The sequence below is a fragment of the Egretta garzetta genome, unplaced genomic scaffold, assembly GCF_000687185.1.
Source record: "Egretta garzetta isolate BGI_Z169 unplaced genomic scaffold, ASM68718v1 scaffold278, whole genome shotgun sequence".
NCBI classification, from domain to species: domain Eukaryota; kingdom Metazoa; phylum Chordata; class Aves; order Pelecaniformes; family Ardeidae; genus Egretta; species Egretta garzetta.
Genome location: NW_009260608.1, coordinates 1,527,614 through 1,547,087, shown reverse-complemented (window position 1 = coordinate 1,547,087; position 19,474 = coordinate 1,527,614). Strand labels below are relative to the sequence as shown.

The 19,474-nt window shown below is 41.2% G+C and overlaps 1 protein-coding gene across 2 annotated transcripts in view; it reads right to left on the bottom strand.

The window, feature by feature from the left end:
- EPHA3 (EPH receptor A3) overlaps window positions 1-19,474 on the bottom strand; it is a 153,156-nt gene that overhangs the window by 46,698 nt on the left and 86,984 nt on the right. The window contains exons 4-6 of one of the 2 annotated variants that reach the window (XM_035900377.1): window positions 9,457-9,581; window positions 2,812-2,974; window positions 404-506 (exon numbers count right to left, since the gene is read on the bottom strand). In XM_035900377.1, the coding sequence (XP_035756270.1) occupies window positions 404-506; window positions 2,812-2,974; window positions 9,457-9,581 (391 nt within the window). The remainder of the gene's footprint in view (window positions 1-403; window positions 507-2,811; window positions 2,975-9,456; window positions 9,582-19,474) is intronic. The other variant, XM_035900378.1, reaches the window with a different exon arrangement.

Below are 19,474 nucleotides of genomic sequence, written 5' to 3'. Positions count from 1 at the left end.
AAACATAATAAAATGTTTTCCCTCCACAATTAAATGCCTGTTTGAAAGTTTAATGATATTTACATTCTCTGTGCCCTATAGAGGCATGTTATGTTCTCAGGGAATTTGAGGAAATTGGCTAATGAGAGGATTTGTTGATTTTTGACCCCTACAGTTTAATTTTACAATTGCCTAAGAATGTGTTTATAGCATTTTTTAACAACTGCTGCATGATTGGGGCTGCTAACGTTAGCAGGCTCATTACCGAGCACGAAGTAGTATTCGGAGCTCCTGGGCAGCAGAAAAAGGAGAAAGTGCAAACCAGCCACGCTACTGCCCGACGACACCAATTTGCCATGCTCATCAAGGCCCCGTGGGGAAAGGGAACTGGGAGTAAATGTGCAAACCATAACGATAAACTAACCTCCCAATCAGGACGTACACCACAACTGTGAGGAGAATAATGGCTAACGCTGCTGAAATGGCAATCATTACGACCTGGCTATTCTCACTGGAAATGGAGAATGCTGGAAAGTTAACACAAAAATATATAAATAACCCCCCCCACACAAAAAAGACTGATTATATCACAATTGACACTCGTATAGGGAACAGACAGATTAAGTCATCACTACACAGCATTTGGTCTCCTGCCAAGTATTTAATCTACGAAGTCATTTTTCATCAGACAAATAAATGCAAGGGAAGAAAACAAAAGACTCCGGCCATCTTTGACAATTTACCAAAGTTGTTTCTGCTGCTGCTGATTTTTACTCTTGCTGATTACAGTAACTGCTGTTAAACCGATACTTATACATAAACATATATGTAAATACAAACATACATACCATGACACACACATATTTTGTCATGGTCAGTAAGGAGTTTTTCATGGGCAAGAAATCCCAGCTCTTTAATGGATTAAGCTTCCCAGTTAAGCTTGACAGTATCCCCGTGAAGGCTGTGAAAAGCCAGGGCACACAGACGCAGGCGGAAGGACTATCCATGGCTAATCAGTGCCTATAGGGAAAAGAAGGGCTATTTTCTGCCTGACATTGGATGCTTCCCTGCAGCCCCTAAGCATGGAGCTAGACTGACACACAACGACAGGACACCTTTAGATCCCAGGTGTGATGAACCACCTTCAGCACACACCTATCCAACTTCACCGAGCACAGCAGAATTCGGGTCCGCAGCACTATACTTTGCATTAGTTGTCCCAACGGAGCTGGAAGTTAGGCCTCCTGCTCCCCACAAATTGGACAGCCTGTCTGCGTGACTGCTCGGAGTTACACCATTCCCCTTGGGAAGAAGCCTCTGCCTATTACAGACCTACAACGGTACTCGTGTAGTTACAATAATTTGGCAATAGGAATCAAGTTATGTGATCTGGTGTCTGTGTAACCCCTATGCTTGCTATTGAGATGTGCACTACTGCCTCCTGTCACCTTCCACATTTTTGGTCAGCTACATTATTGTTGTTATTATTTTTAATATTACTTTGCAGAGGAAACTCATTAACTTCTAAATTAAGAAATTTGTTATCACTGCAACAGATTTTTTTCGCCTTGCTGTACTTGTGTGCCCTATCTTGAATTCCAGTTTCATCCAGCATGACAAAGCTACACGTCAGCGTAACGGCAATTTGTAACTATTTCTTTTTGAAAAGAAGCTTGTTTGCTTTTCAGAATAAGAGCTGAGGTGGGGGAGGGAGAAGTGGGGATGAAATACATAACATATCTCAAAAATACATGGATGCCAAGTGCAAGACCATTTGGCTTATGGTACTCTTCTTGGTTAAAACTTTGGTCGCTTTTAGCAGAGCACTTTTTACATCATGGGTTCTCAAGCCTTATCAGGAGCACGTGAATAAGCCTTCTGAGAGTGTATCAAAATTACAGTCCTTAGTTGTGTTATAACTCCAAACAGCAGATATGAGTCTCTGGTGAAAGCCCTACCTTCTAAAAAGCAAACAGTCTTTGATAATGCAGCATCAGCCTACATCGGTCGCTGGGTCACTAAACTAAGGCTGACTTTTTGATGCATTAAGCCACTATCAGCTTCTAGCAAATAAAAGGTCTGATTTAATATATAGTAACAAGCGATGAGAAAGTAACATTTAAAAGGATGAGCTCTATTAAGAGTCTTTCTGATATAACAACAGAAGTTGTAAAGAATACCGATAAGGTCATCAGTTAAATAATGTTATTATCTAGGCAACAGAGAGAAGAAAAAGGAGTGTCGGACCAGTCAATAACTTCCCCGAGGCCACCCAGAGCCAGAGTGACAGAGAGGAGAAGGGAGGCAAGCTGCCCAACTCCCTGACCGGCCACTCGACTGAACAACCATCCTTCCTGGCCTGTGCACGGTAGTTTCTTCTCAAGGCTATGCAGGAGACATCAGCTACACTTCGCAGCAACCCGGAGAATGACACACTGACCCACAGGAGCAATGGCTCAATATAATACTAATTCTCTTGGAGCAAGGGTTTATAGTCCATAGGGTTCAGGCCAAAAATCTGGAACCACACGAGGCTGGGAATCCGGTTTTCTATCAAACTTCCTCCCTCGGCTGGTATTGATTCTGGCACAAGGCAGAGGTCAGGCAGGGAGTGGAAGAAAACACCACCTGTGACATTCACGGTGTACTCCTTATGGCATGTTTCAAGTTTAGTGATAAAACATAAAGTTATATAGTAATGCTACCCAGAAAGACACATCATAAATGGTTATGAGTTGCATTTACTAAACTAGAGAGGGAGTGAAAGCAGCCATTCCAATCAGTCAGAAACTGGGCAGGATGTCAGTTTAAACCATTTGAACAAATACATACAATCTGGACTGGTTTCAAATTCAAACTTGCGGCTGTTTGTCCCGTATCCAGCTGCAGTTCGGGCTCGAATTTGGAAGACGTAGGTGGTATCAGGTTTGAGGCCACTGATGGTAACATTGGTGCCTTTGGCTCTCAGTATAGTATAGCTGGTCTCTTGTTCCTGCTTTTGGGAAGAGAAATTATCAGATTAAAACCACACCCTAAAAACCAGAAACAAGAGGTGGTTGGTACAAAATTACTACAAATCACCTGGACAGCGCTGACGTATTTTTTGAATATTTATAGCCTGACAAGTGCTTATATAGCCATTCATTTTCAACCAGCTAAAAATCTTTTGATTAGCAAGAAATCCAAATCATTAGAGCTTCAACAGTCTTGTGCTGTAAATCAAATACTAGACATGCCGACTATATGACATTTCATTAAATGGCTTTGCATCACTTTGTCCATAGTCTGTAATACAACAAGAAGATGAAGATTAAAATGTTATTTAAAAACCATAAACCAGATTTGCCTACTGGACTGACCTGGAAGTTGTAACAGGCCAACTTAGACATTTTAGGGCTCTGCAGAGCTATTTCAGGATGTGGGTTTTACTGCCTCGCGTTTTACAAGACAGCGCTTACCTTTATAACAATCAGAAGAGAAATTTGACTCACGTTTCTCACCTCAGCGCTGTGAACAGGCCAACATAACTGGTTTTCTATTATGCTATAAAAACTATGAGACTGACGCGTCCATCCTCAGTTAGGCAAAACCCCACTGAACTTGCTCCGGAACGGCTTTAGTAGCCAGAAAAGAAACGTGTTTGCTCCTTGCTGCCTCTTGCTGAAGAGCAAGGCGTGTGTCCAGTACAGACGATATGCTCACAAACACGCTCTGCTTAACAGTCACGTATTTCTGACATAAGGACTTTTTACATAAAATAAGAAATGGACCATTTTGTAATTTAGTAAGTGTGGATACGCTTCATACTGTAAAAAGTTGATTCTGATAAAAGCATGGCTCAGTCCCACTGTAAGCACATAGTCTAAAAATTCAACCATGCGTTTGGGGCCTGAGGAATTGCTTATTTTACTAGAGCTATCCTATACCAAAAGAACATTTTTGGCTACTTAAAAATGGCAGCTGGAATTGCCTCAGAAAAAATCTTGGACGGCAAACACAGAGGTGAGGAACTGTGAGAATCTCAGTTGTTTAGGTTCACAATGATGAACTTTTTTATTCTAGAGGTGGTGGGGATTTCGTATGCTGCCCTTCTACTTTGAACGCTCTCAAATAGGCTAAAACAATCGAATTTTGCCTGGTTGAAAGCAGAATCTGAGTTAAGTTAACGTACGTTGGATGCAAATAATCTCACCTAATTCCCACTGTGTTTTATGGCATCGCATTAGCTTGCAAGGTACTGACATCTTAACTCTGACAACACTAGATTGCTGACGTGCAAGTACAGAGATTGGAAAACACTCAACACAGTCATTGTCAAAGCCATGTCACCTTCACGTGACAAATTCATGACTAGAGCTGTTCCAGTGCGTTTGCTCTACAGCGCTGTCTACAGTGAGAAAGTTAGGTTTATTCTAAGTTAGTAGGGCGACGTCAGAAACTGTTCACTTTGGTGCCACTGAAGCCTGACCACCCTGTTCTGGGCAGTTTTTGATATAGAGAGAAACATTTACACCATAGTTAGGGAAATTGCCAGAATCTCCACATAGTATTCAATATCATGCACATGAGTAATCATAGCGAAGGAAGGAGGAGGAAAAAGAAAAAAAAAAGGGCAGCTAAGCCTGTGCCTAAAAGTTACCATCTAGAATCAAAACCTCAGAGGGGGTGAGCTGGACCTAGTCTTCAAAGAATGACTACAAAAATGTTTACCGTGGTCCATTTTCATTGCACACTAAGAATAAAATAGAAATCAGCATTGGGCCTCTTCATGGTTTCCCAATACTTCTCTGAAAAAGTTTTCTGTTATAAATTCAGGGGAGAAAACTTACAGGAAGACATTCTAAGGAGCTAACAGGTTTGTGTAAAATTATTTACTTTTGAACTAACAAAGGCCTAGTATTATAATTTGCAGGCTTGCCTTATCTCACCATTCAGTTGAATGTAGGCAACTATTTTCATTTCAAAGACATAATAATCTGGTCTTTAAAACATAAAATCTTTTGTGTATGCTATGACTGGACATTCATTTTGATCTCACTTCAGGCTGCTTTCATGAAATGCAAACATTTCCTTCTTGTGCAGATACACACATGCAAGGGAAAATATAGTCAGGGCCCTGTCTGTTAATAATCCACAATGGAACTTGCAACATAAACGTTTAAAACAATGGTATGGAGGATGTCATAGTATCTCAGTTTATGGTAAGCTTTTTACACACATATTTTGTAAGTCATTTTTTATGTTACTAGTAATCAAATCAGTGAAACACCACATAAAAGCCCAAGTTTATCTTTCTTGGGGATGAAGTAAAACTTCAGAGATACAGCACTATAGCTGCCATGAGCAGAAGGAATATACAAAGAGGAGAGTTAGCCTTTGCCAAGCAGAACTTTAATCAAACACTCTGTTTGACGATAAATTTGAACTTGGATGCACAAAGCGTATTCTTCCTGAATATTTCTGCATACTTTACCAGACACAATCTTTACTGGGAAGCAAATCCCACTACTGTCAGTGTCTCATTTGCAAATGACATTTTATGATTTTAAACCGTGTTTTACAAAAGACATATTTTGGATACATTTAACATTTATAGTGGCAGTACTAGTGCGAGTGAATAGTATGTCCAAGGCATAGTATGTCCTTTTTCAGATAAGCACGGTGAGTGTTTACATTATGTGAGGAAGAACATTTTCTCCATCAGCTGCACGTACACTCGAGAGGCCAAAACCAGACTACACATCTTTGGGAGGAACCCACAGTCCCGATTCTGCTTCCCCTTATTGCCAGGCGTGAACTGTTCGTCGATACGAGAGTTACAAACCTGGTGGAGCATACGTGGCCTACCTACCCTCAAAGCCAGAATAACACGAGTTTAAAAGCAACTAAACGCATTTGCATACAATTTGCTTTTTCAGCCTCAGAAAGAGCACAAACTAGATATCATTATTTAGTTGTTGGCTTTAACCAGTCTACTGAGCACACAATTTCAGTGATGGCAAATGCAAATCTATTTCAGTACTGTGAGATTGCAATTAAATTTCACTCGTTGTTTTCAGCAGACTTCACCTTAATAAAGTGTGTGGGATTTAGTTATCATAATTGTAAGCCACATATTTAAATGAAGCAATTAATAGTTTATGTGTGGTATTTAGGATACGGCTTTTTTCATATCTTTGCATGACAAGAAGCTCCTTCCAGAGAACATAATTATGTGAGCAAGGACAAGGAGGAAACAAAGTATCTGCTTGTGTGAGACAAAAACCTGACTTTTGTTATATGTTCACTTTGACAGCTGAGATTCTTAACATCCAGCACAGCATTATATGGCCGGACTAAACTGGGGTGTCATTTGGTACCACTAACTTAAAATGTTACGTGTTACCATAAAATAAATGCCTAGAAGTTTCATTCAGTACTCCTCTGAAAGAGGATTTTATTTCTTTTAAACGTTTTGAATAAATAGTAACTGGGGCCTCATAAACAGGCCCTATGGATTTTTACAGAAAATACAATTCTTTTCCAAACACTAAGTCTGAAAAATCGTCACTCAGTTCATAAGGTTATGCATTAAAATCCCATAGGTTCATTCCAAAAAATTAAAATGGTTTCCCAAAACTGTAGCTCCTAATTTCTCTAGAACCATCATATAAACCTTTATTCTCTCTTGGTTACAGAAGTGCAAACCCTGGTGAAAAAAACCTGAAGAGGTTAATTAATTACCCTTGCAGAAAATAAATATTTTCCATGTGCTTTATACCAATAATGCATTAGAAAAACTATAGGATATCACAGTTTAGATGCAGGACATTCTATTTAAGATGCAGCTGGACAGGGTCCTGGGCCATCTTCTCTAGACTGTGCTCTTATCTAGAAAGGTTGGACTAGATGATCCTTGAGGTCCCTTCCAACCTATGATTCTATGGTATTTTTATTCCAGATCTATTCTAACATCCTCAATATGAGTAACATGCAGTTGCCAATCAATACCACATATTCTTTGAAATTTAAGAACAACTTAAAGTGAAAAAAAAAAAACAACCAACCAACCAAACGAAAATATTTGCATGGGCAAGGTGCATGAGAGAGTTGGGCTGACCTGTATTACTCTATTAATGCCGTATTTAATAATTTTTCGGAGATTACAAAAGGTATGGCAAGTAAAAGCAAGCAGGAGGGAAAAGAATGGCTCAACATAAATCATCTACCAGCAATCAGGTACGACTTGCCAGGAGAGATACCCAGATTGCTAACTGAAGGGTTTATTTCCTAGCAGCTGCCACTTCACAGCAGTGGGTTTTTGATGAGCCCAACCAAGATGATTTCTGAAGCAGAAAATCAAATGGACTGGACCAGTGTAAAAAGAAATCTCTCTCCTCAGAAGAGGAGGGGAGGGGGGCTGCTTAGAGATCTCAGACTGAAAAGCAGCATCTTCCAAAGGTGTTTGGAGAAGAAATGAAGAGTAACAGTCCAGCATGGGCTGCTCTGACCTCAGGTAAGTTTAACATGTACAGAGCAGTAGTTTTCAACCTTTTTCAATTTGCAGTCCTAAAAAGGGCAATGGATTAAAGCCTCCTGACAATAGATTTGCTTTTCTTTGTTACCTTTCGTAAACCCAGAGGAATAGGCTTCTGAGTCCCCAAGGGGCTGCAGACCACACATTAAAACCACGGTTTTCAGAAGGCTGTTTTTAAAAAACCCTTCGCTCTAAACGGTCTGGCTCCTATCGTCAAGCAGTTGGCTCTTTGGTTTAAGAAAGCTGCCTGGTGCGTATGAACTCTTGATCACAGACTTCAAAGGGAAGAAACACATGTGCAAGATCAGCCTCCTAAGACTGGTTGTCTTATGAAGCTGTCTTACGACAACCAGTTTTTCCATAAGACTGGAAATACTCAGCAATAGCAGCTGCATGCTTTGTCTGCATACAACAGTACTGGAAGGTGACAATTTTCTTGAATAAAGCAAGCCAATTTCAGTGTAGAACGATGATCAAAACACTGCAAAAAACCCCCACAAACACACAAATAAAACTTCTCGGTCAATCAATTAAAATGAACTAAATGCACACAAGGGGAAAAACCCTCTCCCTTTGGAGCAACTAAAACCAGAGAGATCACCCTGATGCCACGAGGTGCGACACACCAACGTGTTACATTCTGCACCCCGCGGTACTCGTGCAGAGCTGCCCAGGCAAGGACTTCCACTTGGAGAGACCGGAGGTGGAGCTGAGATGGGGCTGCTGCTGCCCTTGGAAAACAACGGCAGGGCCAACGGCAGCAAGAACAGCCAGGTAGGTCTCAAATGAAGCACGAGTTAATCATGCGGATAAATAACCCAGCCTGTGCAAAACAGGCTGAAGTTCTGGGATCTTTCAGGTGTAGGCTTTTTGTAAGGTCAATAGCTCTTCCAAGCTTTACTAAAAGGCAGTATCTATTTTCTTTAAAAAAGTGGAAAGAAGAGAGCCTAAGTAATTCCCATGTCCCTTCAGTGCTGAGGATGTACAAATAAAGATAAGCTGATGTATGAGCCTGTTCTCTTTTACTTCTCAAGCCCAGGATCCAGACTCGATCCTGTCCCCATTGAAATAACAGAAAAAACCCAAAATGAAAGTCTGTAGGCTACTGCTCTATAAGGTGAGACTGACCAGATATGTTCAGAAGCTTTCTTTTTCCCCTTTTATCAGTAGTACTATGTATGTTCAGATTTTTACCAAGGTCTTTGAAGGTTCAAGTGCTTACCAAAAAAATCCCACCCAAAAATCAGATGACATATTAATTTGGGAGAAATCTTTTCAGAATATGGCCTTCTGATCCCCATTCTTCGGCTGGAGATTAGGCGTGGACTATCAATACCACACTGTCCTACTGGTAATCTCCATGAGAAAACTTTCTAAAGATTAACTGGCTACCCGTGGAATCTTTTTAACAGCAGTTTCTAAGTGGATATTGGTAGCACATCTTCCCTGGTATGTATGAAATACAAGCCCGATTTCTAGATATGAACAGCATTGGTAAATGCTAAATTAAATCATTATTTCTGACATTCGTTATTCATGAAAAGGGGGAACTTTCATAGTGCAAACCAGTTACTACAAGTACTGACCACCTCTTTTCCAAATAATTTTTGTGTAAAAGATGCTTGTGCCACGGGGAATGGATGCTGACAAATAAACATATGAACACTGGCAGCGTAACAGAACTGAGTAAGTAAACTGTACTCAAGAAAAAAGCTTGTCTGCATTACTTTCTATATTTGTCCTGATGTGTTTGGGGATGAACTTGGTAGACTTAACAATTTCACTTCATGTTTTCATGATGTTCTCCTTACCAAAGCTTGAACAATTTCAACACTTGGTGTCACTGAGGCAGACCGTGAGTGAACAGGGGTGTCTCTGAATACTTAACACAGGTGAGATGCAATACGCTCATTGCAGTATATTACCAGCACAAAAAACTCTCCTTCAATCTTTCATCCCACCTTTTCATAGTATTTGACCTCGTAGTCCAAGATGATCCCATTTGGATGTTCGGGTTCTTGCCAAGACAGAGACACGCTGTTCCTGGATGTCCTGTCTTTCCTTATGACTGTGATGGGGGATGGAGCTGCAAAGGGGACGGGGGAGGAGGGAAGAGAGAAAAAACAAACCGAGTTTATCTCTGTTCCAATCCTTGGCAAAGAGTATTGTTTCCAGTTAAAGGACTCGTGAGCATAGGTCTGGACTTGTATCAACATTCAGCAGCTGGATTATAGTCCTAGTACACACGCCTTAAAGCATACTGGCCTCAAGGAAAATGAACTGAGATTTTCTGTTAGACCGGCAGACCAGTGGCAAGACAGCAGATGGTTTCGATCTGCTACTACAGTGTAAGCAATGAAATACATTTGGTATACTAAAAGAGAGAACAAAATAACAGGACTACCTATTTGTTATAACGCTGAAATATTATCATTACCAGACTCTGCAGAATTCTCATAGCATTTTCATATGGAAGTGTAAAATAGTGCTGGGATGCATTACGTACAAGAAGCTCCTGGTATCCACGGCTAGTAATAACCACCAGCATACTGCAGAATACAGGCTCTTTTATAACATTATTTGGTAAGCTCTCCAGATACAAATTGCTCCCATACACACTTCTCCTTTACCACATTTCTTTGAAAATGAAGTCTGAAGAAAAAAAAACTAAACTGCAAAAAAAATGAGGTTACATTTCTGATCTGTATTAATCAGAGCTAGGCATGACAACTGATTGCATGCCACAGACTCACCCACCACCCAAAACTTGGAAGTACTATCAATGTTACAGAAAAAGGATCATAATTACCTAGGATTCTTGAACATCAGTTCAGCTTTAGACCACCCAGCTCTATGCATTGTTCCAAGACCAGACCTAGGTCTCCTGGTCTCACTGAAAGCTATGCCATTTTTAAAATTATTTTTTTCTGTTTCTTTTGGGTTGGTTTCCCACTCCAAATGCTTCTCTTCCATGGCTTTGGCCAAAATTCATCAGATGATAGCTTACAGATCACACATTAAAGGTCGTAACTGTCATTTAAAAAAAAAATCTTTTACTAATAAACAGTCTTTTATCTTAACATGTAAAACAAATGCGCTTATAAGTTCAATGTTGTGCTATCCTAATAAAAAGGCTCTAGCTGATCTAAACAATTTAATTTCAGCTGGATCCCATGAAGCTTTTACTGTTCATATAAAACTAGTTGCACTTTACAGGCATTACACATTTGCATGCATTAGCCAGTGCTCTTTCTGTCTGGGTTTTCATTCCTGCAAGAGATCTCTCAAAAGCCAGGAAAAAAAAAAGTTTTAATTAAAATACATTTTGCAAAACTCATTCTGTGTTTGATTTTGCTAAACTTCCATCAAAACGTACCTCCTAGTCTTGAGTCATAATCTAAATGTTGACATGCTCCTTTAGCCCAGAAGAGCATCTAGAAAGCTACAGACACCCCCACAAGCACATACGTATGTACACACCTCCACATTCATTCTGGGTTGAAGCACATCCTCCCAGCAGCATTTTTACAAGTCACATGGTTCACAATAGCTTTCTGAGAAGATTAAAAAGTTGCAAAGATACCTTTCTTTTTCCTTTTTCTTTTTTTTTTTTTTCTTCCCCCAGCAGGGAGAATTTATCCTGAATTTAAATTACTGGAATCAGGTTTTGGAGTGGGGTTTTTTTTGGGGGGGTGGGGTGGGTGGTGTTGTTTTGTTTTTTAAAGTAGAACAGGAAAGAGTTTCTTTCTATTTGACTCAGACTCACCAGATCTATGCTTGCTGAAAAGCTGAAAAGCATTAGGGCAAGGTATACAGGACTGTTTTGTAAGAAACATCCTTCAGTAATTCCACTTGAATTCCACTCAAGCACAAACCAGTGCCAGAGCCAAAATACAAGGTGGTTAGCTGGCTGCACTGCTCTACTGTAGCCAGCTCTATGCTAACTCATATACCCATGCTTGCTGCTTTTATGCTCTTGTAAGTCATTTTTATGTCTTCTTTTTAAGTCAAGCTATTCATTTTTTTTGGTATGTGAATAGATTGCCAAGCCCAGTACCCCAGCTGGTAACGCTTCCCATTAAGGTAACATTAATACAGATTTTATGAATAATTAAGATATGATTAACAGAAATGGTTTTTCCCCTAATAAATTATGGTAATTTGTGCTACAACACATTCTCAGGGCAGGCTGAAATAATCTTATACGCTCCAATACAGATGTGCTTTAACAAAAGCTTTCTTCTAACACAGTATTAATTATTTTGAGCTCATTTACACATGTCTCTGCAGATGCTACCAGTAACTTATCTCACAGCAGTTTATTAGAAAAGCGTCTGCTCTGCAGTTATCAATAACATTATAAAACATTCATATACCTTTTCTAATCCCTAGGGTTCCCAAAGCTGCTTAGAAATTATACATACAGAGTGGCTGGAAAAGACAGCATCCCACCGCATGGGCAAACGGAGGGGAGATGGATAATCACAGGGAACACAAAGTTTCAGGCCCCTTCAATCCCACGCACTGAACAGATCTGAGCTCTGCAACGCAGCACTACACGCCAGGTGACTCTGACAGCCACTGAATGTCTGAGCTATGGAAATTATGTATTCCAAATCTGTTTAAATCGCCATCTTATTTTAATTATGCAAGTTACAAAAGTTACCAAGTTTTAAGGCATTAACCTTCAGCACCTAAAGGAACAGTGTCTTCAGATATTTTGGTGGTCACCTATTTATTTCTAGAGGAAAAAACACTCTATCTGTGTTCAGAGGGGGAGATATGTATTTGTAACTTCATTTTAATCCTGTATTTTTTTTTATCTTGTATATATATATTTGTTGGTCTCTTCTCCCAAGTAACAAGCAATAGGATGAGGGGAAATGGCCTCAAGTTGAGCCAGTGCAGTTTAGGTTGGACATTAGGAAAATTTTTTTTCACCGAAAGGGTTGTTAAGCATTGGAACGGGCTGCCCAGGGAAGTGGTTGAGTCCCTATCCCTGGAGGTATTTAAAAGACAGGTAGGCAAGGTACTTAGGGACATGGTTTAGTGGTGGGATAGCAGTGCTAGGTTGGTTGGACTTGACAATCTTAAAGGTCTTTTCCAACCTAAACAATTCTATGATTCTAAAATTCTATATAAACTATCTGGTGTATCATCTGAGCATTCTAATTTTGAAGCACACAGGATGTTAAAAGTAAATACTCGGTATCTGGGTATAGATTTCATAATTTTCCTGCTGTTCCCATCATCTCTGTGAGTCCTCATTGGACTTTACAATCAATAGTTGACTTTGAACTCCCATTATGTTTCTGTTGACAAAAGAAAGCCCCGTCAAGGACCGCCCTCACAGGAACCTCTTCCAGCCATTCCTCTCCTGGCACCGTGTGTCAGGCTTGCAGCTCTGGGAAGCGCCGCTAAAACCGAACCCCGCTGATCCTGGGATGATTTCCGCACCGGGACCCTCCTTCCGCGAGAAGCAGGGAGTAGAGGGGAGCAAAGAGAGATCTTGAAGTGAGCATCCCTGATAGCCAGCCTTGCAGACCCCCCGTGGGTGGGGGCAGAGAAGGGAGTCAGGAGCCTGTGCCCAGAGGGGCTGCCATCCTGCTCGGCCCCTCGCAGCTTTCCCCAAACCAGACTCCGCTGAACGCTGAGAGGCAGAGGTGCCCTGGCTCTTCAGCTGTGCCTGCTGCCATGCACAACTGATCTCTCTCCCTCCCTCTTTTCCCAATTGATTCTTTGCCTGCATCCAGGACTGACTCCTCCCTCTGCTAACACATGGGATTGACTGGTGAACGCACGTCACGCTTTGGTTCGGCCGAAATGAGATAAAATGAAAAAATTACCAGCGCAGCACATGGCACAACCTTTCCTTGCAGGTCTGCAAGAAGTTGGACTGCTAAGCTTTTAAATCCTAACACCATCTTTTTTTGGTTTTTGGCCATACCTGTCCGATAAGTAGGTTTGAAAAGTATTAGAAGTCCTTGAACCCTAATTTAAGAAAACATCATCTTCAGATGACTTCTAAGCTTATGCTTAAATCTACTGCAATCAATCGATTTAAGCTATGGTAAGAGTTAAGGTAACCTGTGGCCTGTAGGTACTGTCCTGCACGGGGGCAGTCATACGACAACAGAGGTGCCTTCCTGACCGACGGCCCCAGCGCAGGGCTGGGGTGTGGTTGGGAGGAATAACTTGACATTTGGATCACGGAATTAATTTCCTTCTGTATGCATCCCTAAAATACATGGTAATAAATCAAAGCTTATAAACTGTGTTCTAAAGAGCGTCTAAGCAGAAGTCAGCCTTAATTTCCATTTTGCAACAGATCCAATCCTTCCTTCTCACCGGAGCAGCTCAGTTTACTGTGTTTCGCTGTTTACTTGGAAGAGTCTGAAAATCCAACAGAGAGTGGAAGCACAGTTAAAAAAGTTAACATTATAAACCACTGAACAAGGAAAGCACTGCCAGAGCAGCAACGCATATAGTCTATAGTCTTCTGCATGAGGAAGAGAGAACCAAGAGCTTCCTGTTTCCTGCAGACCATTAAATAACTACGATAGGATGAGACCGAATTCAAAATCAGGTTACAAAAAGGAACATAAGTACTACGCATTTAGAACAGCCACTTTTCATTGCAGTCCCAGGATCTTCCTTTCTTAAGTTAAGAGACAATTAGATTGCGCGACAACAGAGTGCTAGAACAAATACTTGAAATGTCTGCAGCTCCCACTGGCAAAACCAATTTTGTACCATGGGTTAGCAAATAATGACCCATTATGAAGCTTTTTAGGATAAACTGAAGTCTTAAAAATAATAATAAAGCATCAATAGCAACACAAAGCTAGGTTAAATTAATTTATCATTTAGCAAACATACATTTCAAGGTAAAACTCAAAGAGAGTACTTTTTTAGATTAAAAAGTTGAATAAACGCCACTTGAGTGACTTTCGGATAAATCCTGTGGCGCGTATACCTCTATGTATTTACATTTTTATTGATGTTTTGATTAATGTATTAGTACTCTTAACTTCTGCACTGAATAAGAGGTGGGTTTTTTTTATAATTAACTTTCGGCTTGTGTGGCCATGCATTAAGAGGCTTAGTCCCAATAGTCACATGCAATGCATATAGAGGCTTTTTTATGCATCAGATGGTTAGTATTTGTCTGGTACTACAGTCTAACTGGTTTATGACTAGTTTAAGCAGTTAAAATGAGCATTCAAAACTCCCCAGAGTTACAAGGGGAAATGTACTTTGAGCGCTCAATGTTGTTAGGTAGCATTTGTGACAACTGGGAATGTGGATGTTGAAAAGGTAACGAACGCAATGATCCAGGGAGCTTAGACTCACAAGTGTAAAAACCTCCTCACTCATGACTATTAAAGGTGCAAGCAAATAACATGAAGGATCTAGCAGAGACTACAATAAAACTCTGCTCAAATTGATTTCCCAGTGAAACTGACCCCAACAGATCATTTGTTTTCCTCCAGTTTAATAGCAGCTGTATATAAATCTCCTTATTGACTTTTTCCTTATTCCTCAGTTATTGTTTTCATATGTGACTGGCTTACAGATGTATAGATATACTGGAAGAAAATTCCCTGTCCTGTGACAGAGAGAACTCAGTATTAACTTTGGGAAGCCATGTGTGTACAACTGCTGAAACATTTAGAGCCCTGTTGTTTCTTGCTTAGGTCTCTAGATCACAAATTAAATTTTAGGGAAGGATTTCATTCTAAAATGACCATGGCCTGCTCACTCCCAGCTTTTGCTTGCAACCAGCTACCAGCATCAGAGAGGAAAATCTTCCAAGCTATGCTGAAAGATGGTGATTGAGAACCTATCTGACCCAGCAGAACCGACTGTATTACCCAAATTGCAACTTCTCCTGCACTGCTGAATAAATGGAAGGCTTGTTCCTTTGTCTTTCTTTAGAAAACTGATGATTTTATTATCTAATCACAATACTGTCATCTGATACAATGTATAAATCTGCTTTAATGTCTATGATGCCCCTAGGAGGTAATGTGGAACAAGAGCAGTAAATAAAGATCATAAGCTGAAAATTCAATCTGCAGCCTCTGACAGTAGGATCCATTGGGACCAAAAGCCAAATCTGTACGTCTTAGAGGACCGGTGTCCAAACCACAAAACTATCATACGAGTCCAAGTGGAAATATCGATGTCTGAACAAACTCATCTCTCGCTTAGAGGCAGTTTCCCCAGAAAACTGGAGTCACGCCCGCAGAGTCAGGACACATGATAACATGATAGGACTTAGCCCGGGGCAAGCACGGGGCTGGGGGAGCCACTCACAGCTCGTCTGGCACTGCAATGACCCAACACCTGGGTTTTTGTGAACCAGTTCTTCTATCTCTAGGCTTATCCAACCATTTTGCTACCAACCAGCGTTCAATTCCTGATAGAGTCCTAAGTAATGACTCGCAAATCAGTATAATGACGTCACATCTCCATGACACGATCACTTTAACACGATGTCTGTACAAAGTGCTACGCTTGTCCTTGGGTCCTTTACACCTCCAGCATCCAGTCTGTGGACTGACATCTCAGGGGAGCACTATAGAAGCCTGCTCACAGAAAGCAGGAGTCGCACCGTTCTAAACCTTCTGCAATGGCATTGCGATTTACCTTCTCCGTTAAGCGCAGTTAAAGGCGCTGCCTCCCTCTATGGGGTTGTGCTGAAGCAAGGCTGATCCCACAAGGCACATTCCAAGAAGGCTCAGTCAGAGCTGGGTCCCCAGGTGCCTCCCAGGAGGCAGGAGGAGGAGGAGGAGGAAACAGTTGCACTTTAACAACACTCTGGAAACCTGCTAAACCCTACATGCTCCTCTTGCAGATACAATTCCCCCCCCGTCTTCAGCGTGTGTGCAGACACAGTCCTTTGCCCTTTAATCTCCAGGACATGTAGTTAAGCTAGCGCAGCACTTTTGTTTGTGTTCCTGCACCTTTTCCTTGGGCTGAAGCAGGCTCAATATATTTTTACGACTTGGGCTGTAAAATGTCACCTGATTCCGTAACATCGTTAGGCGACCGTCAGCCAGAATGCAATGTACCTTCCCCGTCACCAGGGACCAGGCATTCGGGAGCCCAGACATCCCCAGCAGCAAGAGGCCCACCTCAGCGTGCAGGACCAAATCCAGGCTGGATCCGAGCAGGATGCAACCATAAGGAAGTGGCTAAGTAGGTTCCCAGTTTCTGGGAGAGGGCTATCAAGAGCCAGGCATTTACAGATATCAAAACATGGGAGGAAAGAAACAGGACAAAACTTTAAGGACAAACAGAAGCAGACTAACTCTGGGCGCAACACAGCTGTGTGTTTTTCTCCCAGAAACAGGACAATTGTAAAGACTAATTTGTTCATGGCTATTTTAATGGATGGCTGCCTGCATTAGGGCAGAAGTAGCCAAACGCATCTGGAAGCTGGTGGACTCCAGCCTGTGGTTACAGATGCCACAGAGCGGCTGCAGGCATTGCACAGGTGCCACGAAGGAAAGGCGGCGGGGAACTGGAAAGGGGAAAACAAGCAGCTTCGGCAGGAATGACAAGGAAAGGCAGCTGCTTGATTTTGCTCTCAAGTGCGGAGAAAGGCAACCTTCTGGGCAGCAGCTGTCACTGGACAAGTGATTATCAGAGATCATTTCTCACTCTTACCAATAAATTTGAAATTAAAAGCAAACTTCATTAAGTGTGGCACATTCATGTTCTCATTTCTCCCTCTCTTTATTAAAAGAGATAGCAAATTCCTTCCACAGAGCAAACAAAATGTTAGACTTGCTCATATGTTCAACACGTGTGCAATAAATCATGGAAATGCCACGTCCATTTGGGAAGTATCGGGCTGCACAAGGCACTCGCTTCAGAAACTGAAAATTATGGTGCCACGGCGTTCACAGCTGTTATTTCAGAGAGGAGACAAATGCCATATATGCTTTCATAAGGATTCAGCCCAAAGGTACTCATAACACAAATGTTATTCTTTCTGTTCTGTTTGAGATGGTGATGGTGGGAGCTTTGCAATACTACTATTTTTTTTCCCCCCACTGAATGTGTTTAAGACCCTATCAGTTTAAAATAACCAGTTTTGCTCTGCTTCCCCTGCCCCATTGTTACGTTACTTTATAGGACGTCAGAGCCTCAGGCTTCCCCGTGCGAAGTTTTCAGAAAGAAGAATTTATTCACCATGCACATAACACCAACAGTCAGGTGTTGAGTAGCCTTTCCCTTTCTGTGAAAGTTTAGTTATTTGCTCGACCAGAGAAATCCCATTCACAATTTAAGAAGTATACTTAAGAGCCATCTCTAGAAATGCCAAAACTGGAGAAAACAACGGCCTTTGGATAAGTAATTTATGATAGAAAGTATTTCTCTCCTTTTAAGTAATCACCAAGAGCTCCTGAACTGGTCTGTCAGTAAGTTCCATCGGAGTCTTTTCAACCCAGTCAGAAAACACGATGAATGGAAACAGTATTTCTCCCACTGTTTGCCTTGTCTTTCTTTGGTAGTTTCACAGATGGCTTTGGACCAATTGCTTTTGCAAAGGTTAACCAGGACAGGAGAATCTCTGATGGAACAGACTTGAAAGGTGATCACATCTCCTTTCACTTTCTTTTGGATTTTGGGATGATTTAACCTCTATTTTTGTTTGGTTTTAAACATTCTCTTTATGTATAGCAGCATAGTTTACTAGAAGGAATGCTAGAAAGAAAACTCATACGTATTCTGCTGTAGAGTTAGACACTGCAAGAAAAGTAAAAAGAATCAAAGAAATACAACTTCCTTGAGGAATTTCTGATGTCAAGGTTACAAATTCTGAGGACGCCCACTTCGCAACACTGGGAAGTCGGCACTAGTGAGAAGCAGCAAGTTCTTCCATTTTCAGAACAAGGTCTACTGGCTTCAGAGTGTTCCTACCTTCACGAGCAGAATGACACTTCCCCAGGCTCAGACCAGCTTATGTAGCTGGTCTGAGTAAAAACCAAAGCTTCATATATGTGAAGACTTAACATGCAGGGAAACTACAGTTTGGTTTTATATTAAAATGCTCTAAAAAAATAATTATTTCATTAATAATTCCCATTGACAGGAACAGTCCCCACACTCAGAGAAACAGGTAACGTATTTTTTTCCCAGCTGTCCCCAGCCTGAAAATTGCCTAGATGGAACAGCTTCAAGAAGCAAGGGAAGTTGATAGTTTTGTTTACAACCAAGAGGAACACAGGCTATTTCCCTCAGTGATTACTGCGAATGCTAGCCCAGATAAGGGAGAGACAGAAGTTTAAGGAATATTAAAGTGCTAAGCATGTTGTTTACCTATTTTGGTCTTTTTTTACTGTTTTACCAGACCAAGATATTAAATGAAAACCCATACGTAGCCTCACGTTAAAGACGGTAACAGAAGCAAGTAGAGAAAACCATTGTCTACTGATTGCTGCGTCCAATTTCACCACGGCCTCGGGAAAAGGGAGCTGAAAGCACTGGAAGTGACAAAACACACCCTGAGCCACAAACTTCACCTGCGAACTTCCCCTAAGGTCACGAGTGCTCACATGAGGACCGCGTGCGCGCAGAAGAGACCAACACGTGTCACAGACTTTGAAGCCTCGGCAGATCTTCCTTGACGTTCAGGGGAGAAGGGATCAAAGGCTTTGCAGGCAGAACGTCTCTAGCTAATAGCAGGCTATGCATGGAGTGACACTGTTAAAACACTTCCCGTTTATATCCCTAAAGGAGGAGTTTTATTGAGTTAAAATGATCCTTGAATAGCCTCTGGGCTGAACTGTAAAACACATTTGAAAAGCGTAAAATCTTTATTTATGTCAGGAATGTTTGAAACTCAAAAGATAAATGTCATTCAAAAAACCAAGCATGTCCTAGGTATTCAGTACATAATGGGGCACAGCTGTAATAACAGTCAGTGAACCAGAGACTCCCTACATCATGTCATTAGCTCACTTT